This window comes from Lygodium microphyllum, chromosome 22 (assembly GCF_053477565.2).
Source record: "Lygodium microphyllum isolate KBCC chromosome 22, Lygodium_microphyllum_v1.1.10, whole genome shotgun sequence".
Taxonomy (NCBI): domain Eukaryota; kingdom Viridiplantae; phylum Streptophyta; class Polypodiopsida; order Schizaeales; family Lygodiaceae; genus Lygodium; species Lygodium microphyllum.
In genome coordinates, this window is record NC_141156.1 from 57,339,158 (window position 1) to 57,361,217 (window position 22,060).

Consider the following 22,060-nt stretch of genomic DNA (forward strand, 5'->3'; position numbering starts at 1 on the left):
CATTTGCTGCTTCCTCAGCCAGGTGACCTGTTTGTGATCACCCAACAACTGCATTTTCTACATCAGAGTTGCTGCCAGCTGTTTGGGATCATCCAGCAGCCTGTCTACACCAGATACCTTATGTTTGCTGCCATTCAAGGCCGCCCAGCACCTGTTGACACTGCTACCGCAATCATCTATCGTTCCAACTCTTACATTTGCTCCCAGAATCATCTATTGTTCCAACTCTTACATTTTGCTCCCGGAGGTCATTTACACCTGCTGCACCCTGTGTTTTGCTGCCAGGCAGGCTGCCCTGCTGCCATCCTGTCTCCATTGCTGTACCAATCAGCTGACATCATAATTTACTCAGCCAGATCTACATTTTCAGCAGTGCATACATTGCTACCACCTTCACTCAGAGGACATCATCAGAGACTGCTGCTGTGTTTCAAGATCCATTCAAAGTATGACACATTCTAGAAGCTGTAATGGGTGTTTCCAACTCCTCTTCCAACTTACCTCATCTCTGGTCCCTGAGGCACCAAGCTTTGGCTCCCATCTATCTTCGTCCTGAGTTCTACTGTTCACTGTGTTTGTTGTACACTCTAAGTTCTCCATCTCTCATCAAGCATTTCTTTACATGGTATCAGACCTAGGTATATAACTCAAGTGATGTAATCCAGGTATTCCATTGAAGAAACTGTATTCACTTACCATTGATGAATATATTGAAGTCTTAAAGAAGATACAAGAGAGACGTCATCAAGAATTGGGCATACATCAGAGCTCATCTAGGACTACTTGTTTCCCATCACTATACCATCCTCAAGATCCCATTTACTACCACAAGGAAGGTGCACAACCAAAGTATGATGCTAACAAGGATCCAGAACTCCTAGCCCAAGGAGGACACATTGAGATGGGATATGTACCATATTCAGCTCATCCATATCCATCAAAGTCGGTGAAAGATAAACAAGTCATATTTTCATTTAGTCTTTTATTTACTTCAGCTGATGTGCAGGCTACGGACATAAGTATTCATGATAACCTTGAACTGTACCAATATGTGAATGTTAATAGAGATGGCTCAGAAGTTTTGGTGCATCATAGTACATTCCATTCCCACCCATCCAACCCACTTTATACACTCATTCCAATGCACATTTATCTATGCATCCACCTGTGAGAGGCTTTGACACACTTCACTACAGCAGGGGGAACACATTCCTTAGACACATATCCCTTAGGATCTTATGCTAATCCATAGCCAAGGAGGTGCATTTGTGGTGCGAGTATATCCTCCCAACCCACGCATCTTTGGGGATCCATTCGTGAGGGCTACATACCCAAGCATACCAACCCCCTAATGTCACCCAGATGGTTCCAAAGTTTGCGCACATCTTTGTTAGCAATCATGTGTGTCTTGTGTGCCATCTCCTACCTATGAACCTCAGTCTAAGTCAAATGAGGGCATCAGGAGCTCTGACATTGTATTTGTCTATCATTCTATTTGTTTTAGACACTATAGATGGAGGGCACATTAGTGCATTTCTTTTTGTGAACTTTTGGCTATTTTTTAGGGGTTTGACCACATTTAGGGTTTTCCCTCTTTTTCACCTATACATAAGCAGCCTACCCTCCCATTTTTATTTTCCATTACCCATCCTTATCCTTCGTGATCAGCCAACCCTCCTCATTCTCTCATACCCCTGCTACCATCTTGCACCCATACTAACACATATAGTTGTGTGTTGGGGCTGACTGTTGCAGCCTTGTACCTTCAACCATTGCAATCACATCATTCCTTCTCTCTCCTGCGTTCTTTTTGTCTCCTTCTCTCCATGTTCACTTTCCTCCTTCCATTGTGCACTCTTGCATGGTATCAAAGCACACGTGGGAACCACAAATCTTGAAGAGGAGCATGCTATCTATGACAAAACTTGCCAAGCGTCATCTCCATGTGCTGCAAACCTTGCACTTGTAGTCAAACAAGGCAGGCGGCCCTTTTTTAGGCTACGTTTACTAGGACAGATTTGTATTTTGCTACTCAGCGACCTCTACCAAGCTGGGTTGCACCATTACTACACCTGGGCAACGTCAAGCAGGCTAGGCAGCCATTCTATTGGCTAGGCGACACCAAAATAGACCTAAGTTTTCTATGGGCAGCCCTCGACACGTGTGCTGCAGAACAAGGCCTGGATTAGCTGCGTTTGTGTGCAGGCATCCCCTATATCTTTGCGTGTTGTGCATGCAGGTCATCGGTCCTCCTCGGTGGCACATTTGCAGGCTGGGCGACAATTGTTCTCTGCTGGGCGGCCTATTTACAAGTGGACAATTTTGTTTCTTTGCTATATTCTCCTACTAGGTGGTCTTTGCTGACCAAGGTGACTTCTTTTTAATGCTAGGCTGCCTCCATAGTAGGCCAACATCAAGGCAGATTTGTATTTACTACAGAGACTCGCTTTCCAAGCACTCTTGGTCCTTGATCAGCCCTATATTGGCTATGTTTATAGGTTGAAGGCATGTTTTCCTCTACATTTACTGCTCCCTTTCTCTACTTGGCATTTTGCGTTCCTTTCAGCATCGGATACTCCCCATCTACCTTGCCTCGGTCAGTTTTCTTTTGTATCGTGGCCCAACGAACCTCAATTATCCCAAGGACACCTCTTATTGGTCGCCTTTATTCTAGTAGCAACATTTTTTGTTTTCTTGCAGGCACTTTATTGAAGGACATCTAAAGCCAACATGTATGCTATGGGGAATCGTGTGGTTTGGGATCGTTTAGACCGACCACCATCTTATTACTCTTTCCCCTCATATTCTTCCGGGGATTCTAGTCCCCAATTAGCATTGATGGCATCTCCTGAGCAAGTGCCAGTTCTACCCTCTCTCTCCACATCCGACAAGCTGGATAGAATGATCTAGCCTCTATGGTCATGTTGCATGGATTGCCTCCTCAATGACAATGACATTTGGGATTTTGTTACAATCCCTATACCCCAACCTATCCTGGATCCTCATGATGGTGTGACCATAGATTCCATAGCTTTATGGGATCAGCTTTTGAGTTGTAAAAATTCTATACTCATGCATGTTAGACATCTCTACACCGCTGCAAAGATTTGGAGGAGATTGGCATATCTCTTCTAGATTCAAACATTTGGGCATCACTTATCTCTTGAGTTAAAGCTACGAAAGCTCTCTATCGCAAATTCCTCTACAATGAGGGATCACATCCATAGGATGGAGGAGATTCGAGATGAGCTTTCGTTCCTTGGTATGAACATTTCTTCAAAGGACCTAGCACTGACACTTCTGTTACATCTACTGTCGACAACATATGATGTGTTCTATACCAATCTTCTCACTTCTTGTAGCTCGGAGACTCTAACTTGAGAGGAGCTAGTTCCATTGGTGTTTAAGCAAGATGCGCGTCACAATGAGACAAATTTTTTAGGGAGCCCGTGCACATGGTTGTGCTTACGTAACTTTATCTACAAGTACAGGACACACCAAGCATAAGAAAGGGAAGAAGTTGGAGTCATCTTCTAACTCTGATACAAATTATGTGGGGAAGCATAGAGGATATCCCAAGTGTCTTCATTGTGAAAAGACCTCACACCCAAAGGAGAAGTGCTTAAGGAAATTGTAATGTGTCTGGATTTTGACACGTTTTAGTAGTCCATGATCTAAAGACGCTGCCCGGCACTCCCACGGAATGTCACATGATTTGTCAATTAGTGACTCCCCCTGTTAGGATCGACCTAAATCTTACCGGGTTTCCAATGGTCAAGTTATTCCACAACCTTCTAGCGTTGGTATTTAGACGATCTCCTTCGTGCAGATCATCTGAACCGAAGCGAACTCATATCGCACTTGGTTCAAAGAGAATGGGAAACGAGAGGGATGCATCGCTCGACCTCTCTACCCGTAGGGTAAAGTCCCATTCCGATCCCCTAAAACGATATGAGTCAGTGTTCTATCCTACATTAACTAAGGTCAATACGTCATCGTGGTTTAAATGTTGAGAAGCCTCCTAATTCTCTGGGACCACCTTGCCGTAGGACGAACCCGTCGCGGATTCCGTCCACCCGCTTCCCTTGATAGCTATAGTTTTCTACTTACCTAAGGACACATTAGTGGTAACACATTCAAGTAGCTTCCTTACACATGTTCCTTTACGTAATTTTATGCACTGACACGAAAACAATTCAGACAAATTTCTTGAAAAGTAAACTTTATATTAAAATTTCAACTAAGATACAAATCCCGTCCATAGGATGATTCCTGCAATCCGTAAGGGTGCGTCTTATTATCCTCCAAGTTTCCGCCCTTGCACTAGTAACAGGGCCTCGAGAATCCATCTCGAGTCACGTAGACCGTTTGGGTAGAACCCGGAGACAAGGAATTTACAGTCAGAGCCCCCTTTAGCATCCAAGCATCCTCCTACGATTAAACTAATCCATAGAGAGACCTCTCGTAGTGGGTTCGGTCCACATTTCCATCACAGTTATTTAGAACCCTTTGGATAGGGTTGGCGGCCAACTAGGGGTGGCTTGGCGCACCCCTCTAGGAATTTAATCTGATTCATTATATAAGATTCTTATGAGAGCTTTGGTCTAACAATCCTTCCACAGACACTGCTCCTAAAATTTACAAACACAAACAATAATATGAGCGGGTGCTCAAAATACCTGCTAAGGTGGAGTTCCTTTTTTGAACGCTTGGCATTCAACCTTCGGATTTTTCTTACCTTGGTGAGATTAGCCATGATGCATTTGCATCAAATCCTCGATGTTATCATCCATCTCTCTTGCGTAACAGAGGTATTCTAGGTACAAGTCCTTTTACTCCTGGATGAGTAATCTACGCTTTATCCCTTGATTATCCTTGCAATAGGAATTGCAAGTTGCCTTTAGTAGGTGTTACCATCCCCATTATTATTCCCACAAAACCCTATCCAATCCTCTAGGATTAGAGTTTTCGCCTATGTCGAATTAAGTCATCCTAGATCACTCTAGGCTCTATTTAGGGTCCCTCCTATTCTCATTATCTCACGCCTTTGATTTCCTTGCAAAAATCATTATCAAGTACCTCATGTATAATAAGAATAACTCTTCTGTAGTTCGGATAACCACCACTATCATGGGTTTTTATTTTTCCACGATAGCAAACCCTAGATTGCTATGAATATTTGCATGTTTGTGGGCAATTATGCTCTTGCCAACGAGTGTGGGAAGAGAAATCAATGATCTTATGGGTTGGTCCTTAGACAATGTTTCCATCGTCTTGATAGTTAGGTCATAAATATCGCTTCAAGGTTTACCTATTGATCGGAAATCCTTGGGATAACCTAAGTAAGTTCACCTTCTTACTTGGACAATTTTAAATAGTCTAATTATCCGCATCATTATCTCAAGCAAATCAGAGCTTGTATGTCTTTCAAGCATTCATTAATGTAGATACATTTCTTTATGCTTCAGTGAACGCAAGTAACCTGGTTACTAAGTGTTGCGGTTCCTTGACCCATAGCTCCATCATTTGATGCAAGATTAGCGTTCGCTTGAACCTTCCTTCGTTTTGGAGCCATTGTTTAGCTCGAGCCTTCTTCAACAGATGCATGTATGGACTATTATGGAAGCTTATGGCACCTTCAATAGTTCCTCACTATCGTCTCATAGTTGGGTTAGAGGCTTAGCTCACCCATCCCAAACTAGAGTTTTCTGGAGTGATCCATTTGAGGCCTCTCCATTTCCATTGCCCTTTGCTGGCCTTTCGTTTGATCGAACGTTTATATAGAGAGGGAGTCTTGCTCCTTTGCTTGCTTTCTTCATCGACGAACTACATAGGCATTGACACTCTTCCTGCCACCCTCAAATCCGTATCTCCTTTGGCCTTCCACCACATCCAGGACGTGAGAGGGGGTGTTAGCAGTCATGTGCACCTTGTGTAGTCATCTCCTACTTGTGAGTCTCAACTTGAGTCAGATGAGAACATTAAGGAGCTCTGACATTATATTTGTCCGTCATTTTATGTATTATAGACACTTTAGATTGAGAGCACATTAGTGCATTTCTTTTTATACACTTTTGGCTATTTTTTAGGGGTTTGACTACATTTAGGGTTTTCCCTCTTTTTCACCTATCTATAAGCAACCTACCCTCCCACTTTTATTATTCATTGTCCATCATTGACCCTTCGTGATCAGCCAACCCTCCTCATTCTCTCATCCCTCTCCTACCATCTAGCGCCCACACTGACATGTAGAGCTGCATGCTTGGGCTAACTATTGCAGCTTTGTACCTTCAACCATTGCAGTCACATTGTCTATTCTCTCTCCTACATTCTCTCTATCTCCTCTCCATATTCACTTTCTTCTTTCTATTACACACTCTCACTGTCATCAGGACATGTATTTTTGAAATCTCACTTAACATGAGGATTAATTTTTACTCACATGGTTAAGTAAACGTTGACACGTGAGATGTAATTGGGGTTAGAGTAAATTTACAAACCTGGGACCCGAAGAAATCATGGGATGTCAAAGGCAAAAGTTGTTATAAGTTATACTGCACAAGTACTTGGCGGTATTTGGTATCAGTTGTTAACCTAGGTCATCCATTTGGCCATAAGTGTCAGTTTGTGACACTAGAGAAGTGGCGTTTAATGGTACCTAACGCCAATCTGATGGTCAAAGCGGAAGGCTGCCACTTGTCAAAAATGCCTATGTAAAACTGAAAAACGTCTTTAAGAGGCTGGAGAGAGGCATTTTTATAAATTCAGCCTGCAAGAGAGAGGGAGGAGAGGCTACTGGTTTGATTTGCAGTCATTGGAGGACCTTCTGAGGCAGCCAATGTCAAGAGAAGACCAATCAACAGCAGGCGAGAGCATCTACAGGCTGTTGAGATGAGGTAGCAGTAATAAATGACTGATTTTCTTCAATTCTTTGCATCTACAAGCTGTTGTGGCAGGGCAACAGCTGCATTTGACTGATTTTCAGTCATTCTTCCTGATAAAACTCTGAATTTTCTCTCTCTATAGTTTTCTCTCATCTCCCAGCCATTTCACAACCTTGCTCTGAAGATCTCAATATTTGGACCCTTGGAGGCTAAGAAATTGCAAATTTCTCTGCTATAAACCCTAATTTTCAGCAGAAATTAGAGTAGCAGCAACCTCGAAAAGCGTGTCCGAAATTGGAAGCTCCAAGGCTTGGATTCAACAGGGCTGAAGGTGAATTTCAGCTAAAATCAGGTGCAGGACTAGCCAGCCATTGAATTTGGGGCACTTCCATCTTCTATGAAGTGGATGAAGGCCAATTAAGTGCCCAAATCAAGGAGCAAAATAGATTGATGTGAGAGAGAAGGAGGTTGTTAAAGAGCAAGGAGATGCCATTGATGTGATTTACAGCCACTAGGGAACTGTTCCACAAGCAGCAACAGTAGTTTGGAGCCCTCTAGGTGTAGGTGACAACAGCCCAAGATCCTTCTAGTGCAGATGACAGCATACAAGAGGGGGTAGCAACCTTTCTAGTGATCCTCAACTGTATTTGACAGTTTTCATGGTTGCTTGAGCAAGGCAGCAGCAAGCTTTTAGTCTTTTTGACAATGAAACTCTGAAATTTCTCTCCACAACAGTCTCTCTCATCGTACAGTCATTTCTTACCTTATCTTAATAAAATCCGACTATTTGAGTCATCATAGGTGGAGATTTTGGTCAATCTCTGCTGTCAATTCTAATTTACGGCAGAAATCTAGGTTTGACAACCACCTTGGGATGTGCACTCAAAATTGAAAGCCTAGGAATTGAATTCCAGCATCTTAAATTAAAGAATTTCAGAGAGATTCAAGAGGCCAGCCAACCCATATCAGATTTTAAGGGGCAACTTGGTGTCCAATGTCCAAGATTAAGTGGTAACATTTGCATTTTTAGTTTATGTGGATTTTATACTTGCTGTAAGTACTGTTAAATCAGGTTATTACCATCCTCTCCAAGGAAAAAGGCTGATTTCATTTGGCCTCTACATCCCTCGTCCATTTCTAGAACTATTGTGGTTAATCTCCTTCCTCATTGTTGCTGCTAGAGCTGTCTACATCAGACTTGTGCATCAAGCATTGGTGATCCACTGCAATTGGGATCCATCAAAGTATGACACACTCCTCCTCCATCCCTCAGCCTGCTCCCACAAGAGATAATGGCTAGTGGACAACCCCTTGCTCCTTGAGCATCCGTTGTATCACACATAGCATACTCAATTTGTTCATTTACTTTCTTCATAGTCTCTTCTTCATTCATGTTCTTGTTCAAGTTCATTTGTTAGTCCTGTTTGTAGCTCTCTATATTTTCTCTAATAAATACCATTATGGACCATTCTTGCACCCTCAAAAGCCCACTTGGATGAGAAAATTATTCTTACCTTGCAAGCAATCCATGAGCTTCCATTCAAGCTGTCTTGATGGCGCACATATTTCAGATCCAGCATAAGCAAGATTCTTGGCACCTCTCCGTATCAAGTTTTGCATCTACCCATCCAAAGATCAATTTCAAACCATAAAAAGCTCAAAATTACAATCAGCAACAAAAAACCTGATTACTGCTGTGATTCTACCAAAGCCTTCTGTTATGTAGCGACGGTTTTTTCATACCCATGATACTAATGTCCTATTCGAATCTTTCAATTTTATGCTGTCCTTCCATTTCTTCTTTTTGCTGCCACAATGTCTTTCCCACTTGGATGGACCCATCATCTTGCCAGATTTACACTCATCGCATTTGCAGAAAACTCTGCAAATAAAGAATCATCAATTGAATAAGTAATGTCAGCAGCACATTCCTATATGTCTAGAAACATGACCCCAGTTTAAATACTAACTCATCATCGTATTGTGCCACTTACTGATGCAGCATAGGGAAATAATCAGCTTCCTTTGCACAGCATACCACAGGTACAGAATCAGGGACTGTATCTAGTTTGATCTCCATATTATTAGGCCTGCAAATAAATGCAATTGGGGTACCAAAACAACACTTTTAACATTTCCGCACAAAACACAAACCTAGCAAGAGTGGAGAAGCTCAACAAAAATGGCATGTGTGCTTCTCAGAGCATTGCATATTCTTACTTTTCAGCTTTTTTCTGTTTTTGCAGTGTTTCAATGCCAGATGACCTCTTGCAGTCAGGACAGGCATATTCAGCTCCATTTCCTAAGTCCTACATGTGATACCCAAAGAACAGCCAGAAAGGAGCTGAAGCATGTATTTCATGAAGGTTATGGTAAGACATTAACAGCAATGGCTCAACATTAGTTTCTGCCAAACCGAAAAAACAAAGAAAGTATTGAGATATAGAGTGAACATCAAAAATCCAACTATAAGTGGAGGAACAGAATTAATTCTCGCAAATAAGCCAACCATACAATTACTGGGATGAACTGCAGCTTTTTCCTCCCGCAACTCTTGAAGACTTGGTTTAACAAATCCACCCCACAGTTCATCATTATAAAATTCCTTCAAGGGCTCTGTTCTTGAATCAAGACTCCATATCTCAATGAACTTTAAACATTCAACAAGAGTAGCGAATGAAACATTGGAGTCCTTCACAGAATCTGTGGACCAGGTCTCAGAAATTAAATCATGCAAAGCATGCTCTTAAAGTTCTGACATGGACACAAACTCTGTTTGCTGCCCTCATCAAGTAAAACAGGTAAACAAGCCAATAAAAAGACCCCTCCTATACTATGACATAAAATACCCCAACTCAGTGACAATTTTGTCCTACTATATATACCCTTTTGGCTTGTCAGATGATATTCAAATCAATTAGTATTGATTCTGTTAAATGTATTCTGTAATTCATGTTATTCTTGTTTAAGATTATGCATTGCACCCAAAGCAAGTGGTATGATAGCTATTTCATCCACTCTATATCTTGAACTATGTCTACTTAATGCAAAAACCAACTTGCCCAACACTTTTTACGGTAGCGTGGGGTTGATTGACACGCATTGAGAGGGAGTACGCCAAAAAAAAATATTTGCCTATCTTGAAAAAGTTACGATGGACACTCCTTGGATGTCATCAAATGTAAAATTCTTTTTTCCCAAAAAATTTGTAGACAATTAGATTACTTAGAACAAAAATACAAGATTACCCAAAAGAAAAATACAACAAAGTAGAAGTGCTCATACAGTCTAGGTGGAGCTGAATGCAGATCGAATCACATATATACAAGGCCTCTTGAGGCAGTCTTTTGGGTTATTTTTCATGGTGATAAGTGTAACACCACCAAATCTTGAAGGAACTGCTGACAAAGCTGTCGTCGATGCCAAGAGTCCCTTGAAGTTGCTCCCAACGGCCTCTAAGGGAGTGAATGATGGATGATCACAGCTCCGCCAAGGTGGCACATACCAAAAGGCTCTCACTGCTAAAGATCAGCTAGCAGTGGACCTTCCAAATGTGCCACTTGTTAGAGTGCTGTGATGCAGAAGCAGATGGACGGGCTGATCAAAAAATGAAACATAGAAGTGAAAGGGCGAGAGAAAAAAAGAAAGAAAGAAAGAAAGATCTATTAACATCCTTTGGAAGCCAAAATTGACCTATAGGAAAAATCAGATAGTTCATTACCTTCCACTTCAGGTATCAGTGCATAATCAGGGAAGATTCCGTACAGGAGTGTGTTTGTCTCTCAAAGAGCCTCACACAGAACAACTAGATCTCGCACCAACAATCTGAATATGACAAGCCACATGTGCAGGCAATAAATACATGACAAGAGCAGCCAGGTGAGACCTGAAAATTGGGCCAACCTTCAGCCATAAATAATTCAAATAATAAAATAATGGCCGAAATGTTGCGCACTACTATGTTCACCCAACTATACATGGCCAAACTGGTCATACATGCTGGCCGACTGATCAACAAGACTGTCCGGCTGTACAAACTATCCACAAACTGAAACAAACAGGAGATGAACCTCTTGTTGAGCTAAAACATGCATCTGATCAACAAGACTGTCCGGCTGTACAAACTATCCACAAACTGAAACAAACAGGAGATGAACCTCTTGTTGAGCTAAAACATGCATTACTTGCTGATTAGCCTCTTAAACAGCCCCAAAACACACTAAAAAATGCTCTTTTAGAGTAAAAACCCTAAAATGGGGAGCAGTTTGAGAGAGTTCAATGGAAACCCTAAAACGGGGAGCGGTTCAAGAGAGTTCAGTGGAAACCCTAATTTTTGGGGCACCCTTCCACATCTATAAATAGACAGGCTGCCCCCATTCAGCCTTATTCTGTCTATGCAGGTTTCTCACTCCACGTGCAGCTTTCAGCCATCAGCCTCCTCCCACATGGCTATCCAGCCCTGGAGACTGCTGCCACTCCATCCGTGTTTGCTCCTGCTGCTGGCGCCTTCATCCATGCTGACGTCAGCTACTGGCAACATCATAATCTGCTGCCATCTAATCATCCAGTCATTGCCAGCCACATCAGACACTGTTTCAGCCTGCTGTTTACAGCACACTGTGCGCAGTTTCCAGCCTCCGATTGGCGATACACTGCTGCATTTACCAGTTTCCAGCCTCCAAACCGCTGCATTTTGGTGACCAGCCTGCTGCCATTCACCATTCAGCACTCCTACATGTCAAAAGATGACGTACCAGCGAGACAGTAGGGTTTGCGGGGAGGAACACTGAGTGAACTCGGCAAACATGGAGAAGAGAAGAGAAGAGAGACGAAACTCTGATGAATGGAATGATGAAGATCTGAATCATGGAGTGAATGTGATACAAGGGAACAAGGGTGTCGTAGCACAAGGAAGATGATGAAGACAGCCACAAACCACGAACCGCAATGTCCTCCTAAAGGGGTGTGAGGGTAGTGGAGAGGCTGGAGAGTAGAGGTCACGGACTGAATGAATCAGCCCCGGTACCTGAAAATCCTGGGTATCAGTAGAAGAGATGACTGGTGGAAGACAGTCACCCCAAGAAAGTAGAGGATGGGTGAAGAACTTCATGTGGTGTGGGTTTCCCCTCTGAGGTGGGAGGTGGAGGGGCCCCCGCTGAAGTCGAATAAGAAGTAGATGCCCCCTCTGGGGGCAAATAAATAACATCCCCTTCAGAATCCCCCTCTGAAGTAGATAGGGAATCCAAAAACTCATGGATCACGGACTCCAAAATGTCTGATGATGAAGGAAGTGCCGGCAGTATCAAACAATCACTATCTCTCGATGGAGCGGACTGCAGATCCATAGGTCGTGGAAGCCACAGTACCTAAAAATAAGTGGGAGAAGATTGCCGCTGGCATTACAACGATCTCCAGGAGGTCATAGCGCCAATTGATCTCCATGTGCTCGAAAAGACTTAGTGCGCATTGGATGCGTCTTATTGCCTTGAGCATAGTACTCTAATAGTCGATGTAGAACGATCTCTGTGGCCCAGAAAGGAGAGGTGGCACAAGGAGTGCCTGGTGCAAGACGCATATACTCCGGTGGGGTGGGGAGCAAAGGTCGAAGTCGGCAAGCATCGGTGGTGTATCCAGTGATGCCACAGTAGGAGCACCCAGTAGTCTGGTCATCTGTTGGTTAAAAAGCCATGAATACCAGTGTGCCTTGCTAAAGAAGGAAGAGGTCAACCACCATGAACCATGAACCGCAATGTCCGCCTCAAGGGGTGTGAGGGCAGTGTGACGCACGAACCGCCATGTCCGCCTCAAGGGGTGGGAGGATATTGAAAGGGCTGGAAGTGAGCTGCCAGTGGGAGGAGAATGCGGCCAGCAGTAAGAGGTTGCAACCAGTAGACAAACGCAAGTGAGGAGAAAGAAAGACTAAAAATGTAAGCAACAGGTGAGAGAAAGACTAAAAACGCAGGCAAGATAGCCTGCAGGAGAGAAATACTAAAAACGTAGACAGCAGGTGAGAGAAAGACTAAAAACGCAGGAAAAAACAACAACAATAGTCAATATGCTGAAATCAGCTTCAAACAATGTGTGATAGGCTGGAAACAGGTGCCAGACTCTTCTAGACAGCAATAGCCAGCTTGGACCGTGATATCCTCCGTGTCTGGGCTGTGGGCAGCAAGCTAAAATACCTAAAATCTGCTAAAACGAGATTGTTTTCTGAATGGAGAGTGATTAGCAACAATCGTTCTGCTGTAAACAGCTGCAAACTGCGGGTGGAAGGCTAGAAACAAGCGCCAAACTGTAGATGACAGCAAGGGACAGCTGAGACTACGATGTCCTCCGCGTAAGGGATGTGGACAACAAGCTGAAAACACCTAAAACCTGCAAAAACGAGATTTTGATGCATCCGAAGAAGAAGAGAAGTGGATGCCGAACCCACCACCGGTCTTTGCCTTCACTGGAGTGGAGGATCTTTGCCGTTGTTTGAGCAGATCCAGCTCTGATACCATGTCAAAAGATGACGTACCAGTGAGACAGTAGGGTTTGCAGGGAGGAACACGGAGTGAACTCGGCAAACATGGAGAAGAGAAGAGAAGAGAGACGAAACTCTGATGAATGGAACGATGAAGATTTGAATCATGGAGTGAATGTGATACAAGGAAACAAGGGTGCCATAGCACAAGGAAGATGATGAAGACAGCCACGAACCACGAACCACGAACCGCAATGTCCTCCTGAAGGGGTGTGAGGGTAGTGGAGAGGCTGGAGAGAAGAGGTGATGGACTGAATGAATCAGCCGTGAGGAATGAATGAGAGAGTGGCCTATAAATAGGCACATTTAGTCTAGGATGGCGCCCCTTTTTGGGGCTGCAAACCCTAAACGCAAACCCTAAACACAAAACGCAGAAACGCAAAAAACGCAAACTGCGGGTGAAGGGTAAAGGGTTTCTCAACACTACACTCCGACTGGTGGTCACAGACTTGGGATCCGTCTCCGATGGACGTCACACTCCGACGTTGCTCTACCCTTGAGCACACTATACACTCTTACATTCATTTACAGCATTCATTTACTTCAAAGTTGTGTTCTCTCTCTCACTTCTTCTGTTTGTGTTTGAGTTTCTGAGTTTTGCATTTAGGATTTGAGTTTTTGAGTTTTGCCTTTAGGGTTTGAGTTTTGCCCTCTGTGTTTATGTCTGTGATTATCTCTTTGTGTTTCTGTCATGATCATACACTCTATGTGCCCTCAGTGCAAACCCTAGTAGTTTTCTTAACATGGTATTAGAGCCGATGCTCTTGTAAAGAGTATCCTACGAAAATTGTGGAGAGTTGGTCTTTGTGTGAGGCACACAATACGATTCGTAACCAAATCACAATGTCCCGGACACCTTCTTCTCTAGTTCCTATGATGTCTTATCAGGCTTCTCCATCATTGGAGGCCCTAAGACGGCATTATGGACTCGGTGAGGAGGACAACACTCCACCTTCACCAGATTTCACTAACATGACAGAGAAGGACTTTGAGGAGTACTATAGCAACAAAGTACGGTGATGTTTACACCCCTCCTAGTTTTGCTACCACATTCGGACCGGTTGGTGAGGCTGGCCACCTCTCCGATCATGGAGGACATACGGCATTCGGAGCGTCTGACGATCCATCTTGATCATCTCAGCCAGGTCTAGTGTTAGGTTTGTACAATTCTTTTGTGTTGCATGAATCAAAACACTCGCATGTTTCTTCTTTTGAGGTACAGGATCCAGATGGCTTTGCGTATGTGAACTTCAATACAGGGGGCTCACGAAGCAGACGAAATTCAGATACATCTACAGCTTCTGTTTCATTTGAGCATATCACACACACTTCTCATTTCTCTCCCATTCCACCCTCTTCTATATCACACCTTGATCACCTCTCATCATCTTTCCAAAACCTTGGATTACACTCCACATCTGCATCACACACCCTAGGGGTTGAATCGTCCATCTCCGCTCCTAGCACCTTTTCCTTCTCCACCCCATTCTCTACCTCTTTGCACCATGGTACTTCGTTAGGGGGAATGCCACTCTTTAACACCGTGACTCTCACCTTTCAGCAAATGAGCACACCCATAACTCCTGGGTCGACTGTGATGGGCATCCCCCACACTATCCCCAACTTCACATCTCACATGACCACTCATACACAGGGGTTTCCATCCTCAGCTTATGGTGCCTCTTCACACTCTCCTTGGTTACACCTACGCAAGGATTCCCATCTTCAACTCTCCGTGTTCCCATCCCATCTCCTTGGGTTCCTCATGTGGCTACCATGCTCATGCCTAGTCAGCCCATCCCTACCTATGGATCCACCTTGCACACTACCCGCATGCCTAGTGGGCACTCTGGGACCCATTTCCAAGTGTACTCCACTCCCCCATCCTACCCACACTACACATTTTCACACTATCTATCTCTGAGCACTACCACTCCTGTTGCAACGGCCAAGAATGCCTTCATGGACAAGACACATATTAACAAGTCGAATTTCACCACTTGGTCTAATTTTATGCAACAAGTGCTCGAGTCTCAGGGTCTTTGGGACCTAGTCATTGGTCTAGAGCTTATGCCGGACCCTCGACTAGCTTACCCTAATTACATCTGTCAATGGAGAGCCTGTGAAGAAAACTGCTAGGGTTTGCACTGAGGACACACAAAGTGTACAACCACGACAGAAACACAAAGAGACAAACTCAGACACAGACACAGAGGGCAAAACTCAAACCCTAAACGCAAAACTCAAAACTCAAACACAGAAACTCAAACACAAACAGAAGAAGGGAGAGAGAGAACACAACTCTAAAGTGAACGAATGTTGTAAATGAATGTAAGAGTGTACAGTGTACTCAAGGGCAGAGCAATGTCGGAGTGTGACGTCCACCGAAAATGGATCCCAAGTCTGTGACCACCAGTCGGAGTGTAGGAGTGCTGAATAGTGAATGCCAGCAGGCTGGTCACCAAAACGCAGCAGTTTGGAGGTTGAAAACTCGTAAACGCAGTGGTATAACTCTGACTGGAGGTTGGAAACTACGCATAGTCTGCTGTAAACAGCTCCAAACAACAGGCCGAAACAGTGTCCGATGTGGCTCGCAATGACTAGATGATCAGATCACAGCAGATGACGATGTCACCAGCAATTGACGTCAGCAGCAAAAGCAAACACGGATGGAGTGGCAGTAGTCTCCAGGGCTGGACAGCCACGTCCGGGAAGGCTAATCGTTGAAATCTGCATGTGGAGTGAGAAACCTACACAGACGGAATGAAGCTGAATGGGGGTAGCTTGTCTATTTATAGATGTGGAAGGGTGCCCCAAAAAATAGGGTTTCCACTGAACTCTCTCAAACCGCTTCTCATTTTAGGGTTTTAATCTAAAAGAGCATTTTTTAGTGTGTTTTGGGGCTGTTTAAGAGCCTAACCAGCAAGTAATGCATGTTTTAGCTCTGCACCCCTCTCAGGCCCAAAACTGAGCCGAAAGGTTAGGCCAACCACTAGGATGTTTATGGAACCCAAGGCGTCCCATCCCAAAGCAGCCAAGCCATCACACAAAGGATACACGATTGCTGCCCAATGGCCTAGCAATACTACAAAGGTGATAGTTATCTTACCAAGGGAATCCAAATAGTCACTCCAGAGATGAAAAGGCATTGGAAAAGGGTGCACTTTGGCTGCCCAGTGACCTCCAAGCCCTACAAAGGTGGATGGAACTACATGGAACTTTTTTTTTTGAATAAGTGAGATAAATTTTATGGGATACGGCCGATTGAGTAATAGTGGCCTAGAAGACAGAAGTAGGGAGGGTACGCCCAACACATCACAAAACAAAACAAGCTAGCCCATCCACTTAGGGTGTTGATGACAAGGAAAAATAGGTGATAAGGTATCCATGTGATGGAGGAGGATGGTGGTGTGGTGACAACAGCCGCCGATGGAAACAACTTAGAATCCGCTCAAGTGGTGCTCTGCACAATGAGATGCAAAGTATGCTACATGCTGAAGAATGCTCATGCAGTAGGTGCCACTTGGAGAGTGTCCCTCACGGGGAAATTATTCACTTGCCCAAGTACCCTAGTACAAAGATGATGAAATCATGCAATGCTAAGGGTAAGGTACAACAGGGGGAAGAAGCCGATGTCGAAGACAAAGTGCTGAAGCTTGTAGAATACCAAGAAGGGTAGAAACCCCCTCTAAACCTGGATGTAGATACCGAAGAAGGAAAAGGAGCCTGATGTTGGTCTTCGTATGGTGCCGAGAACCATAAGGAATGAAAGAAGATGAAGTGGATAAAGCACCCCGCTAGAAGAGCAAGGTAAAAGTCACCACCATGATAGCATCGAGAGAGATGCTGCACGATCCGCCTCGGGAGGAAAAACTGCCATGCTAGAAGAAGAGCAAGCACTCCGAGGATGATGAAACCATGAAAGGAACGGTATGCATCCCCGCGTCTCTAGCCCAGGTAGAACCAAAGCAATCTGCAAGTTAGTCCGACACTGAAAGACAAAACCCTGCAAAAGAGATAAGAATCTGCAAACACAGAGGTTAATGGTGAGATGCTCCAAAGCAAAACATAATAGAAAGAAAATCGAACGCAAAATAAATGCAATGAATGTGTATGTGTGTGAGTAAATGCAACGGAAGGCAAAAGAATGGAAAGGCTAAGGACAATGAATCCTATGGGCCCGACTCTAAGAGTGAGAAAAAATGAATGCTAGATTGACCTAGGGTATCCGAAAGAACCTAGAGACGTGCTAGTCTAAGAAGATGGCCACCATTGCGTACGTCCAGTAGCAAGGCTCTGCCAAAGGAACGCCTGACAAGGTGGGGAGGAAAGTGAGATAGATGCATAAAGTGCAACGGGATCAAAACCTGCAGACCAATCAGCCAATCCCTTAGGGGTAGTGAAAGAGATGGGCTGTTAAGGCTGCACTCGAGCCACATGTCCAACAGCAACGGCGGGTGCTGAAGGAGCAGATGAAGCAAGAGCGGAAGGCGTAACCCCATTGGACTGTGCAGTCGCAGTGGTCTGCTGAGGCTTTTTAGGTGGAAGACCTTGGGCCTTGGAGCAACACTCCTCATCCACATGGCCTGCTCTCCAATAGTGTGTGCAAAACCGATTTTTCCTAGGAAGTTGTTGCCAAATAGATCTAGATTCTTGGTTCCATCTGAGAAAGAGGAGTTACCCTTTGATTGGCTTGCCTTCGCATCTTGCGAGTTCTTGCCACTGGTGGTTTTCCCTCCCGAATAAGAGGCAACCAACCCCCTCTGCTCTAAATAAGGCTATGATGAGGATTTCTCGTGGACTAGATCATGCAGCCTCAGATAACGCAAGAACTGGCACTCAAATTGGTAGAAGGTTGGCAATTGAGGTTGGGAGATGATGTGATGAATGAAATTAAAGTATGTTTCAGGCAACTTATTCAAGAAGAATGTAACCTGATTGTCATCTGACTTTGAAGAGCCAGTAGTGGCGAACTCGGCAAGTAACCGCCTATATTCAACCAGCTTGACTTTTAGATCATCCCCTTCCTTAATAGAGAACTCTTGAAACTCAAAGTCGAGATTGATGCACCGAGTATGATCACGAGCCGCATAGCAGTCGAGAAGGTGACTCCAATGCTCTGACGCGAGCGGGAAGTGCTACAACTGAGAGTGAAACTCAGATAGCAATCCCTGCATCAGCTCAACATTGGTTGTGGCATTGAGGGCTCTCCATTGATGGATGTAATTAGGGTAAGCTAGTTGAGGGTCCGGCATAGACTCTAGACCAAGGACGAGGTCCCAAAGACCCTGAGACTCAAGCACTTGTTGCATGAAATTAGACCAAGTGGTGAAATTTGATCTGTTAAAACGTGTCTTATCTGCGAAGGCATTCTTTGTTGTTGCAATAGGAGGGGTAGTGCTCTAAGATGGATAGTGTGAAAAAGTATAGTGGGGGTAGGATGGGAGAGTGGAGTACACTTGGGAATGGGCCCCAAAGTGCCCACAAGCACATGGGTAGTGTGCAAGGTGGATCCATAGGTAGAGATGGGTTGACTAGGCATGGGCATGTTAGCCACATGAGGAACCCAAGGAGGTGGGACGGGAACATGGGAAGCAGAAGATGGAAATCCCTGCGTAGGTGTAACCCGAGGAGAGTGTAAAGACGCACCATAAGTTGAGGATGGAAACCCCTGCATATGAGTGGTCATGTGAGATGTGAAGCTGGGGATAGTGAGGGGAATGCCCATCATAGTCAACCCAGGACTTATGGGTGTACGCATTTGCTGAAAGGTGAGAGGCACTGTATTAAATGGTGGCATTCCCCCTAATGAAGTACCATGGTGCAAAGAGGTAGAGAATGGGGTGGAGAAGGAAAAGCTGCTAGGAGCAGAGATGGAAGATCCAGCCCCTAGGGTGTGTGATGCAAATGTGGAGTGTAATCCAAGGTTTTGGAAAGATGATGAAAGGTGATCAAGGTGTGATATAAAAGAGGGTGGGATGGGAGGGAAGTGAGAAGTGTATGTGGCATACTCAAATGAAACAAAAGTTGTAGATGTACTTGAATTTCGTCTGCTTCATGAGCCCCCTCTATTGAAGTTCACATACGCAAAGCCATCTAGATCCTATACCTCAAAAGAAGAAACAGGCGAGTGTTTTGATTCATGCAACACAAAAGAATTGTACAAACCTAACACTAGACCTGGCTGAGATGATCAAGATGGATCGTCAAACGCTCCGAATGCCGTATGTCCTCCGTGATCGGAGAGGTGGCCAGCCTCACCAACCGGTCCAAATGTGGTAGCAAAACTAGTAGGAGGGGTGTAAACATCACCGTACTTGTTGTGATAGTACTCCTCAAAGTCCTTCTCTGTCATGTTAGTGAAATCTGGTGTAGGTGGAGTGTCGTCCTCCTCACCGAGTCCATAATGCCATCTCAGGGCCTCCAATGATGGAGAAGCCTGATAAGACATCATAGGAACTGCAGAAGAAGGTGTTTGGGACATTGTGATTCGGTTACGATCTGCAGGATACTCTTTACAAGAGCACTGGCTCTGAAACCATGTGAAGAAAACTGCTAGGGTTTGCACTGAGGACACACAAAGTGTACGACCACAACAAAAACACAAAGAGACAGACAGAGACGCAAACACAGAGGGTAAAACTCAAACCATAAACGCAAAACTCAAAACTCAAACACAAACAAAAGAAGGGAGAGGGAGAACACAGCTTTGAAGTAAATGAATGTTGTAAATGAATGTAAGAGTGTACAGTGTGCTCAAGACCAGAGCAATGTTGGAGTGTGACATCCACCGAAGACGGATCCCAAGCTTGTGACCACCAGTCAGAGTGTACGAGTGCTGAATAGTGAATGCCAGCAGGCTGGTCACCAAAACGCAGCAGTCTGAAGGCTGGAAATTGGTAAACGCAGCAGTGTACCACCGATCGGAAGCTGGAAACTGCACACAATCTGCCATAAACAGCAGGCTGAAACAATGTCTGATGTGGCCGGTGATGACTGGATGATCAGATCGCAGCAGATGATGATGTCGCCAGCATCTGACGTTAGCATGGATGAAGGTGCCAGCAGTAGGAGCAAACACAGATGGAGTGGCAGCAGTCTCAAGGGCTACACAGCCACGTGGGAGGAGGCTGATAGTTGAAATCTGCATGTGGAGTGAGAAACCTACACAGACGAAATGAGGCTGAATGGGGGCAGCCTGTCTTTAAAGATGTGGAAGGGTGCCCCAAAAAATTAGGGTTTCCACTGAACTCTCTCGAACCATTCCCCGTTTTAGGGTTTTACTCTAAAATAGCATTTTTTAGTGTGTTTTTGGATTGTTTAAGAGGTTAATCAGCAAGTAATGCATGTTTTAGCTCAACAGAGCCCGCAATGCCATAGCCAATGTTGAGCTAATGCAGGGATTGTTTCTTGAGTTTCACTCTCAATTGCAGCACTTCCCGTTTGCATCAAAGCGTTGGAGTCACCTTCTCAGCCGCTATGCAACTCGTAATCGTACTCGACACATCAATCTCGACTTTGAACTTCAAGAGTTCTCTATTACGGAAGGTGATGATCTGAAAGTCAAGCTGGCTGAATATAGGCGGTTACTTGCCGAGTTCGCCACTACTGGCTCTCCAAAGTCAGATGATGATCAGGTTATATTCTTCTTGAATAAGTTGCCCGAAACATACTTTGATTTCATTAAACACATCATCTCCCAACCTCGATCGCCAACCTTCTACAAGAATAAGTGTTAGTTCCTGCGTTACGCAAGGCTGCATCACAGCCTCATTTAGAGCAGAGGGGGTTGGTTGCCTCTTCTTCAGGAGGGAAAACCACCAGTGGCAAGAACTCGCAAGATGCGAAGGCAAGCCAATCAAAGGGTGACTCCTCTTTCTCAGATGGAACCAAAGAATCTAGACCTATCTGGCAACAACTCCCTAAGAAAAACCAACTTTGCACACACTCCCAGAGAGCAAGCCATGTGGACGAGGAGTATCGCTTCAAGGCCCAAGGTCTTCCACCTAAAAAGCCGCAGCAGACCACTGCGACTGCACAGTCCAGTGGGGCTACGCCTTCCGCTCCTGCTTCATCTGCTCCTTCAGCACCCGCCAATGCTACTGGACATGTGGCTCGAGTACATCCTCAGCAGCCCATCTCTTTCACTACCCCTAAGGGATTGGCTGATTGGTCTGCAGGTTTTAATCCTGTTGCACTTTATGCATCTATCTCACCTTCCTCCCCACCTCGTCAAGCGTTCCCTTGGCAGCACCTTGCTACTAGACGTACACGATGGTGGCCACCTTCTTAGACTAGCATGTCTCTAGGTCCTTTCGGATACCCTAGGTCAATCTAGCATTCATTTTTTGCACTCTTAGAGTCAGGCCCATAGGATTCATTGTCCTTAGCTTTTCCATTCTTTTGACTTCCACTGCATTTACGCACACACATACACATTCATTGCATTTATTTTGCGTTCGATTTTCGTTCTGTTATGTTTTACTTTGGAGCATCTCACCATTAACCTCTGTGTTTGCATATTCTCATCTCTTTTGCAAGGTTCTGTCTTTCAATGTCGGACTAACTTGCAGATTGCTTTGGTCCTACTTGGGCTAGAGATGTGGGGATACGCACCGTTCCTTTCATGGTTTCATCATCCTCGGAGTGC

General features: G+C 44.6%; 1 protein-coding gene across 2 annotated transcripts in view; it reads right to left on the minus strand.

The window, feature by feature from the left end:
* Positions 1-22,060, minus strand: part of LOC148017183 (histone-lysine N-methyltransferase ATX4-like) — a 131,945-nt gene that overhangs the window by 82,600 nt on the left and 27,285 nt on the right. For both annotated transcript variants that reach the window (XM_087663434.1, XM_087663433.1), the window contains exons 7-10: positions 9,105-9,193; positions 8,879-8,974; positions 8,628-8,766; positions 8,399-8,504 (exon numbers count right to left, since the gene is read on the minus strand). In XM_087663434.1, the coding sequence (XP_087519560.1) occupies positions 8,399-8,504; positions 8,628-8,766; positions 8,879-8,974; positions 9,105-9,193 (430 nt within the window). The remainder of the gene's footprint in view (positions 1-8,398; positions 8,505-8,627; positions 8,767-8,878; positions 8,975-9,104; positions 9,194-22,060) is intronic.